Source organism: Gymnoscopelus braueri, assembly GCF_963280865.1.
Source record: "Gymnoscopelus braueri genome assembly, chromosome: 8".
Taxonomy (NCBI): domain Eukaryota; kingdom Metazoa; phylum Chordata; class Actinopteri; order Myctophiformes; family Myctophidae; genus Gymnoscopelus; species Gymnoscopelus braueri.
Genome location: NC_137609.1, coordinates 11,946,938 through 11,957,489, shown reverse-complemented (window position 1 = coordinate 11,957,489; position 10,552 = coordinate 11,946,938). Strand labels below are relative to the sequence as shown.

General features: G+C 43.1%; 1 protein-coding gene across 1 annotated transcript; it reads right to left on the bottom strand.

Moving 5' to 3' along the window:
- Nucleotides 1-644: 644 nt before the first annotated feature.
- On the bottom strand, nucleotides 645-2,509 carry LOC308090676 (P2Y purinoceptor 6; the record flags this gene model as incomplete). Its single annotated transcript, XM_080435942.1, has 2 exons — nucleotides 645-1,578; nucleotides 2,040-2,509. The coding sequence occupies 2 exons, from the start codon at nucleotides 2,507-2,509 to the stop codon at nucleotides 645-647; spliced, it is 1,404 nt and encodes a 467-aa protein (XP_080292068.1).
- Nucleotides 2,510-10,552: the final 8,043 nt, after the last annotated feature.

Here is a 10,552-nt window from a genome sequence, read left to right as displayed (position 1 = left end):
TTTCCTTCAGATGAAAGGAGAAGATCATTTACCTGGCTAATAATTCCAAAGCCCAGGGCTTTTATTGGTCCACAGTACTTCACAATGTCAACCATAAGCAAGTTAACGCTGGGGACACAAATCCAGTGTTAACGACAAACCTTAATGAAGTTACTATGCCAGGCGCTATGTCATAATGGTAGTCAACATTTTTACTCAAATAAAGGGAGGTCTATTACTCCTACTAGGACTAGCATGTGGGTTGCTTGGGGGCAAAGTTCCTGCCCACCACCATGGAGACTATGCAATTCAAATCCTCCACGGTCCAAAGTCTTTTGAAGCAGGAATACCATGAGCATTACATTTATTTATCACAGGAAAACAAAACATGTCTGCCAGAGGTACAAGACAATTTATAGTCTATATCTCATCACTAATGATAGAAGTGCTGAAATCTTTTGAAGTATACGGGGGTCCCGGACAATGGTCACCCTTCATTTGTTCGTCCACAGTTAAAAATAGATCCCTGCCCTGTCTAGAATAGTGGTTCTCAAAGTGTGGTTCCTTGAGGTGGGATCCAAATAGACCCTTACAGGTCTGTTACTCTGAGAGTATACACATTTGTACACGCTCAGAGTTATGGGAGCTCCTTTAAATGAAAAGGTCTAGAAGACAACCCTTGAAGACTTGGACTCCATCTCCATGCCCACCTCCCTTTCCGCTTCCACCTTCTCGGTCACCTCCGGATCCTCCTCTCCCACTCCCTCCTTCTTTATGATCCTCAGTGGCCACCAGAGAGAGCCACTGCGGCGGTCCCGGCGGAGAGTGGGACCCGCCAGCCAGCAGCAGCTGGTGCCCTTGTCCCCCGTCAGGAAGTAAAGGAGAGCGTTGAGCCAGGCGTTGCAGGAGGCCAGCGGCCGGGTCACCTTGTAGCAGATGGAGACGGTCTTCATGGTGTTGCAGCTGCCGACCTGACCTCGCCGCATCAGCAGGAACAGCGTCCGGGTCACGTGGAACGGCAGGAAGCAGAGGGCGAACAGCAGCGTGATGGTGACGATCGTCTTGATGGATTTCCTGCGGCGGCGTATGTAGTGGGAGTGCTGCGAGCCGGACATGGACACCGAGGTCCTCTCCCTGGCGTCGTTTGACCCGTCTCCGGTCGCCCCGTCCTCGCCCCCTTCGACCGAACTAGGCGGAGAACGCAAGGTCCGAAATATCGTCCTGACCACCTGGGAGTAGCACCAGGCGATGATGACGAAGGGGACGAAGAAGCCCAACAGGTGAAGGACGATCCCGTACGGGACGTAATCGGCGAACTCCTTATCGATGGCGTCGTCCCAGCAGTTCACGTATCCCTCGGAGACGCCGCCGCCGACGGCAATGCTCCCACCGTGTCCCTCGGATCCGGTCCTGTTCTCTCCTCCGCTCCCTCCTCCTCCTCCTGCGACTCCCCCTCTCAGCACGTAGCCGGTCTGGGCAAACCTGAAGATGGGGCACGTGAGGATGAAGACCACCACCCACACCAAAGCGCACGTTCCCTTCACCACTCTCCTGCTCTCCATGGTGATGGTCCTCATTGGATGGCAGATGCCCAAATACCTGTGGACAGAGGGATCATGTCTGAGGTCACTCTGCTTCTACTCAACCATAATGCTGCTGACATTGCTTATTTGGTAGACTCTTTGTGGTTACAGAGACTGGTACAGGTAGCCAAAGGTTCACAGGTTTTATCCCTGCAAGCCACAGGCCCTGTGTAGTAAAATACTGGATTCCTACTATACTTTTACCCCCAGTATATTTAAAAAAGTGAAAAGCAGGTTTTATGTTAGTGACCTTAGGGGCAATAAACGATTCTTTCTTTCTTTCTTTCTTTCTTTCTTTCTTTCTCAGAAACGTGTTGACATTTTGGCTCTGTATCCTCCACTGAACTTTTGGAAGGACACAGCGAAAATGACAGCCTGTTTCTTCCAACGAAAGACTGACTTGGGACAACAGACTGCATTCACCCATTGATTTCCTTTAGGACGATAACATTTGAAGTTGTTCCGAATGCACCCTACCTGTGGACGGAGATGCAGGTGAGGAAGAAGATGGAGCAGTAGAGGTTGAAGTAGAACAGGAAGCGGACGAGGCGGCACATGAAGTCCCCGAACACCCAGTGGTCGTGGAGCACATAGCTGGCCACCAGGAAGGGCAGAGAGAGGCCGTACATGAGGTCGGTGGTGGCCAGGTTCACCATGTAGATCAGTGACGTGTTCCAGCGCCGCCTGGCGCCGCCGTTCCCGCGGCGGTGGCAACCGCCACGGTGCCGGCAGGAGCGCAGGAGAACCACAGAGTTGAGGGTCAGGCTGAAGAGGAAGGTGAGGGAGTAGCAAACGGGGAGGAAGACATACTTGTAGGATTCGTCGATGGTGCAGGCGGCGGTGGACAGAGGCGGGGCGGGGATCGTGCCGGAGGTGTTGGGGTGGAGCATCCCTGACGAGGTGGTAGCACTGCCAGGTGTGGCGTTGGAAGCTTGGTTCAACCCCATGATATCTGGTCGCTATTCGGGGCTGTTCTGAAGTGGCTTGTCATGTTCACGCTCCGCTCTCATTGCAGCTTATAGTCGGGGCAAATTCTATCATTACCTTTTTGAGTCTCTATGTCTCTCTGTCTGTCTGTCTGTGTCTATCTATCTCTCTCTCTCTGTCATTGGCGGCGTATACTCCACTGTGCAGTCCATTCCTCAGATAAGGTGTGTACTGTGACAAGGGGGAAAAAAACACGGTCATTAGTTTGGAAACACTCTCTCAGAATGTACCGCATGCGTTTTGCTGATGAAGAGTATGTCTCGGTCTATTAGTCCCTCAATCATTAACACCGTTTTCCGGAAACCTCCCTCAACTCATGTAGGCCTTACCGTATGTAGTATGTTCCAGCACTGAGCTACTTTGACCATGGTTAAATTCAAGCCCATGTTTTAGAACAGAGTCATAGACTGTTGTGCAACATAATAATCCCTATGCCCTAATTGCAGAGAGGACAAGAATTTGTCTTGGTGACAATGGTGGAGACACATGTAACAGTAAATAACATTCACACAGTGGCAACTGTATGTCATACACAGTGCAACAGAGGACAGTGCATGACTACTTGAAAACAATTCTTTAGCTGTGTGCAGTTGAACAGTGGGGCATATGTCATGCATGCAGCTGTAGAGGAAAGTGTGTGTGTGCGTGTGCGTGTGCGTGCGTGCGTGCGTGCGTGCGTGCGTGCGTGCGTGCGTGCGTGCGTGCGCGCGTGTGTGTGTGTGTGTGCTTGTGTGTGTGTTGGGTCAAGCAGCCTGGTTGGGTCAAGAGTACAACAAGGAAGTTATACTGGGCTGCACAACATGCACTGAATGTGTGTTTGAGAACTTACTGCACCAATGCCTGAAAATACAATTCTGATTAGATGTATGTTAAATGTATATTTGTGGAGTGATAAATATGAGTAAAGTGATATGTATTGATAAAGTATTTCTTATACTGTAAATCATATGCCGAGCACTGTCCCCTGAGTGAGTCTCAGTATGTACTATAATGAGCAATAACTTGATACTTCCGTCACTGCCGTATCATCGTAAAAAAAACAAATCACTGTGTTCGGTATACAGATGCTCTGTACCATGGCATGTAACTCTTGTAAGGTGCTTTATAAATAAAGGTTACTTACTTACCAAGTACTTACTTACTTAGAATTCCATGTCTGAGCCTGAATCAAATCAAAACGATGTTTGTGCGCTAAATGTTTACCCCTCCCACACATGTTTACATTAAAGATGTTAATAACAGGGGAATTCCTCGGAACACCAAATTGACATGAGTGTAAGTGACTAAAATGCAGACCCCCACACACACTCACATTCACATTCAGAGGCATAGTTTAGAGTAAACTAAGCGGTTACCTGAAGATGCTCCTGTTCCAGAAGAGGTCATTTACACAGCATAATCTCCTCCTGCCTGTCCACAGCGGATGTGGCTAAAAATGTCTGGGGCCCCAGAGCTAAGTAAGGGTCCCGGGCTCAATCCGCTGACCTTCAGTGTCTCTGTAAATAATTGATCACCGTTCATTCAGTAAGAACTGCAGGAATGAAACCCAATACAAGAAGCTGCAGGGACTCTGATCATGTCACTGCAGTGCAGAGTGGAAGGTACATAGTTTAATTAATAGATTATGCTTTTCTATTGTTGGCTCGCTCATGAATGCACGCTGCTTTGAGGATACTGTATCTTGTTTAGTTAACCAGTTACATTCCTAAACTGAGACATGTGTTCAACATTTTATACATACATGACAAATTTATGAAAATGGATATTGCATGAACCTATTAAGTTATTAAGACCTGAGGCGATTCTTAAAAATGTTCTCTAAATCCTAACCGTTTAAAAAAAAAAAAAAAAAAAAAACGATTTTTGAAAAATAGCAGATCTACAAGCTCATAGCGCGGCACTCGGTGCCTCGCTATGAGCTTGTATATCTGCTATTTTTGAATAGCCAAAGAAATCTAAAGTGACACAGATGCGTTCCAGGCCTTAATGGGTTAAGTTATTAGTGAAGTTGACGTTGAAGTTAATAGTGAAGTAGACACGTTCTTGTTCTTACAGAACAGAAACACTGACAATGTTGAAATCTAGTTATTACTCAACATGCATTTAGATTGCATATGAATTAATTGCAGAATAGTATCAATGTGCCCTCTTTCTGTGATCTTGCCTCTGAGATAAAATTGTTTGCACAAATTACTTCAAAATTAGGGCCCTGTTAAAAAATGATAGATTGATTACGGTACAACTCAGGGTCAGGTGCACTAACAATTCACTTACCTGATACTTCTGTAGTTACACGTGGTTTGTTGTCCCTTCAAAATGACCTTCTGAGTGAAAACCTCTCCAGGGACCATGCTCTGTTGTCTCAGTCTCTCAGTCACCCATTAGCTGAACCACTATTTGGAAATAAACTGCATCAGTAGCTGCTCGTCTGTGTTTCATCTCCAACACAGATCATAGGATCTATCTGGGTAAACAAATCAATCCTTCGTTGTGTTCCTCCTCCCCTCTCTCTCTCTCTCTCTCTCTCTCTCTCTCTCTCCCTCTCTCTCTCTGGGTCAGTCATCCCGAACACTGTTGCCCCCCCCCCCTCCCGCCCCCCATCCTCATCCCTCGTTTTGTCACTGTTAGTGTGCTTCATTCTGCTTCATTAACACCGAGCTTGTCAACATGACACGCACAAACACAAAAAAATGACAAACGTCATGATGTTTATTTAAAACGTGCAAGTGATGTGTGCTCAAGCATCAAAAAGACAATCACGGGTCAAACAGCACATAGGTAGCAGTGGTATGAATAAACAAAGCAAGGGCAAGGACGATAAATAACCCCTATGACATTTATTGAACATAAAATAATTCAGATAAAGGTAATTACTGAAAAATACTTAAGATAACTTCTTCTTTTTTTTTAAGTACAAAAGTCCAATGCCCTATTTCTCTTTCAGGATTATTTATTATTTATATATTATGCATTAATGGCTTAACAAAGACTAGGCTATATATGACCAAACGTCAGTGGACGAGCAAATCATTGTCATTGATATGGAGTTAGGTCCATCCCTTTGCTAATAACATTTTCCACTATTCTGGGATGGATTTTCACAAGTTGGAACATTTGCTGCTGCAATTTGCTTACATTCAACCATAGCCACAAGAGTAGGCCTGTCACAATTGTTTCATAATTGCCTAATCGCAATTATTTGAGATAATCGCAATTATTTATGCATAATCGTCATAATCGTTTCCATGTTAAAAAAAAATCATACATTTTCAAAAAAAATCAGAAATAGGATAGCTGATCTACAAGCAAGTGTAGGTCAGTATAGGCCTTCAACCACAACTATTGGTGAGTAAGAATCACAAAATAGTAGAGTTTTTAACTAGGCACACGGTCGGTCACACAAAAAGTTGAGTAGCAGCCTTCTGTATCTCAACACTGTCTCGGCCGTAAGACCTTATTTTCAGAACAATGCCCATGTAATACGTTTTCATCACGGACGGGGTTTGTAGGTTTCACAAAACCCGGTCATCCTCTTAAAGATCACATAAACCTTCAGTTCAAGTAACAAAAGTAAAAGGTCTGCTGTAAAATACATGTTTTGTAATTACTCTTCATTTGTAGCCCATTTGTAGCAATATATTACGTTCTAATTATTTTCGTAATAAGTATAATGAGTGGATTATTCCCTTGTGATAAGTCAACGATTATGAAATGAAAATCCAACACAAAACCTTTTTATGGAACCATTAAAGAACACCAGCTCCATCAAAAGACTGCATTATTCAAGTTATTAGGTGTTACTGTTAGGTCTGATATGGCTAAGATTACACTTTTTTTTCTTCTCCTTTCTTTTTCTTGGGGGGTGGGGGGGCTTTTTATTCCTTTATTGATAGTTTAGTGTAGATAGACAGGAAACGGGGAGAGAGAGATGGGAGTGACACGCAGCAAAGGCCGTCGGGATCGGGACTCGAACCCCTGACGCGCTGTCACGCTACATTGGAGCTTAGGTTAGATTACTATTAATTTACTATACTACTAGTACCAGATTACAATTTCTATGCATTTGATGTATTACGTTGTGTTTACCGTGTTTACTGTAAATCGCTCTGGATTAAGAGTCTGCTAAATGCCTAAATTGTAAATATATTTAGGGAAATTCATGTCCATTTACTTATATTGAATGCTATAAGTTTAAACATAGAGTACCGGTAAGTGATATTTTTTGGTTAAAACAAAAAGTTCATTGTGAGTAATCATTAATGTGGAGTGTTTTTTCGTTTTTTTTTTTTTCCAGTAACAGGGGTCTGTCTCTCTGTCTCTCCAACTCTTGAGCAAACATAAAATGCATTTTCAGGGTGGGTTGCAAATTTCATCCAATCAGAAGAGAGAACCCATTCATCAGCTAAAACGTTAAAGTGTTCCAGTTCCGATGTTGTGTGCTCACTTCTTTGTCGCATCACTTCCCATTTCAGTTGTTTAATATCCTGTATCCTGTATGAGTTCTCTACCCGGATTGGATTAAATTGGTATCCCAATCTGAACAATGCATTTTCTGTGTACTAAAGAGCTGAGACGGGGAGACCCCTGTTAAACACATAAAGCTATTTAACACTAATTTTAACAGAACAATATCACTTGCTACGCTTTTAATGTGTATTTCTGAAAGAATTTTGGAATATACAGTATAACTGAGAAAGATGTTTTTGAAAATGGATTTCTTCTCTATTCTTCTTCTGTATTAGTTTTAAGTTAGTTTTAGTTGGTCCTGTCAGCTCCCCCCAAAAGTTAGCATTTCTAGTTCTGAAATCTGAAAACAAACAAATTTAGATACATTTTAGATGAGCAATATGCAACAAAAACAAAAAGATACAAAAAAAATCTCTTCAACCTCCTACACAGGCTATACTGTAAGTGGAGTATTCCCTTGTTATAGTAATAAGTTAAGTATACTAAAGAAAAGAAAGCACAATAAAACTTGTGGAAAGCTGGTATCTCTCATTTGTATATAAATGATTGTCTGGATTTACTACTCTAGCACAGTGGTTCTCAACCGGTGGTCCGGGGACCACCAGTGGTCCTTGGGGGGGGGGGGGGGGGTACCAGGGGGTCCCCAGCGAAATTAGTTAACATAGCGTCACAATCGTTTGAACCATTTAGCTTTGGCTATTCAAAAAATAGCAGATCTACAAGCTCATAACGTGGCACCGAGTGCCGCGCTATGAGCTTGTAGATCTGCTATTTTTGAAAAAATCTTGCAATGTGTGCATATCTTTGAATATATACATATTTTTAAAGCGAACATTTTTAACTCAAATCTTTGCTTCTGGGGGTCCCTGGCACAAAACATTTTCAGATGGGGGGCCGCGACCAAATGTGTATCAATTTAGTGGTCCTTGGCATGAAAAAGGTTGAAAACCACTGCTCTAGCATGGCTGAATGCCCAAATCTAATGGTATGATGGTATGTGATAGTGTGGCAGGACAGGCCACACATTGTCTCTATATGAGGCACACATCAGGTCTGTGTATCTGTGTTCTGACAAACACAAGTTGAAATGGGGACGCGTAACCCTGTGGTTCTCAACGTGGGGTCTGGGGACCCCCCCAGAGGTCGTTCAGATGGTTCCAGGGGGTCATCAGATAAATTATTATAGTTAGGAACCAAATGGACCCTTATGGTTCTGTAACTCTGAGAGTGTAAAATGGACCATCACGGGTCTATTTGGAAAGATGTGTGCATTCTCAGAGTTAAATGAATACTCATGATTGTACAGTGTACATTGGTCCAGAGATAAATCTTTCATCAAATGGGGATCAGAGGCCTAATGCTTATCGTTGCTATCGGGCAGAAACCAGCCTTTACTGTCTGTGTGTTTTTTTTTTTTATAACAAAAACATTGAACCAATGAAAAGTATTAAAAAGCGCTTCTGACAAAAGCAGCTAACTCCATTGGATCCTCAAACTTTCTGCTAAACTAGCTAAGTCCACCAAAGGGGGGTGGAGTTAGCTGGTTTTGCTGACTCCAGGCTCCACCCCCTTTTGACCTCCAACCTCATTGTGAGCTTGGAGGTCCATTCAGCTGTTCTTATCAATGATGAACAAAACCTCTTTTGTTTTTTATTTTGGAGTTAGCTGGGTTTCTGCCCGACAGCAGAGATATCAAACTGTGTGGGGCATCGAAATTAAAACGTTTGAGAATCACTGATGTAACCACCGGTTACTTGGGTCACTAACGGGAACACTGCAGACGGTTTTGGTTCTAAACGCACAACCCTCTGCTGATAAAAGACCGGTCACTTAGTTGTTCCACTCTCGCCGGGATGTGTTTGCATTTTGATTAGTGAGACTGCATATTGGGCCGTTGTCCATCACTTCCTTTCATTTGAACAATGTCAGAGGATTTCCTGAAAGAGTGCAGGAGGAAGCCTTCACTTTCCATCGCACTCAAAAAGTCACGTCACAATCAACCTCCTCCTTTTTCCCTAAAGGACCCGCTCTCTTCCTGTGATCTGACGTCCTACTCCAGAACAAAGGGCAATCACACATTCTGAGCTCCCACGCTCAGTCGAGTGTCGCTGTGTGTACTTCTTCTGTGTAGTTTGGCACTATTTGTGTGGCGTAAACCGCAAGGCACAATCTTTGCCAGGGTTAGGAGCCCGTTCCCTTTCTAAGTGGACATGGAACTAACACAGCAATTGTCCCGGTTTACCGTCAGACAGGCACTATCGATGATCAGATATGTACAGTATGTAGCCATTTAAAAGCACATCGAATGTCCACCAGATGGCACTTTAGAGCTGTATAACATTTTTTTACTGTGCCTGTTGTGTCCCATTGAAAGCAAGATCAGACATTTTATTAATCTCCTAGACCAGTGGTTCTCAAACCTTTTAGGTCTCCCCTTAACTCTGACAGCGTACAAATGGAACCAAATGGACCTGTGAGGGTCCATTTGGTTCCATTTGTACGCTGTCAGAGTTACAAACCTATAAGGGTCCATTTGGAAACCCCCTCGAGGAACTCTGAGGGTCCCTTGAGGGGTCCCTGGACCACACTTTGAGAACTACTGTACTAGACCATTGGAAATGGCTTCCTATAGCCTCTAGGCTAGTGACATAGTGACATAGTGTCTTCATTAGCCAGAATTTAAACTGGGCTATAAATGGATGTGTCACGGATATGGCTGTCACGTATAACTCTAACGCTTAGTGACCAAAATCCCTATGATCTATCCTTGATGAAATACTTGTTGTTTACTTTCTTTTAGCCAGGGGAGCCGATGAGGTTCTGATTATGTTCTATTAGGGTGACATGGTGTTATGGCAATGTACAGTGGTGGAAAGTAACTAAGTACATTTACTTAAGGACTGTACTTAAGTACAATTTTGAGGAATTTCCAATACTTTTACTTCTACTCCACTACATCTCAGAGGCAAATATTGTACTTTTACTCCACTGCAATTATTTGAAAACTTTAGTTACTAGTTACTTTGCAGGTATAAATTGTTACATTATAAAACATACATTAACCACTTCAGCCCTATTTTATACCAGGGCTATTTTCAAATATTTTAGTACTTTTACTTTTGGTACTTTAAGTACATTTTAATGCCAATACTTTTGTACTTTTATTCAAGTACATTTTGAATTCTGGACTTTTACTTGTAACAGAGTACTTCAATATTGCAGTATTGATACTTTTACTTAAGTAAAACATTTGAGTACTTTTTCCACCACTGGGTAATTTCCAGTTGTCCTGGATGTTCATGTTATCAATAAAGGGGTCATTTCCTATTATTGAGGTGCCCAGATACAGAGTAATGGTTATGGCTGCCATCTCTACAGTCACCTGTACATACATACATATTCCAGGCCCTACAGATGAGCCTCAGGTCCCATAGAGATCTTAAAGGGATAGTTCACGAAAAAAAGAATTCTATCGTTTATCGTTTCACCCCATGGAGACTTGAATTCATGGATATTTTTTATGTTTTTGTCTCATT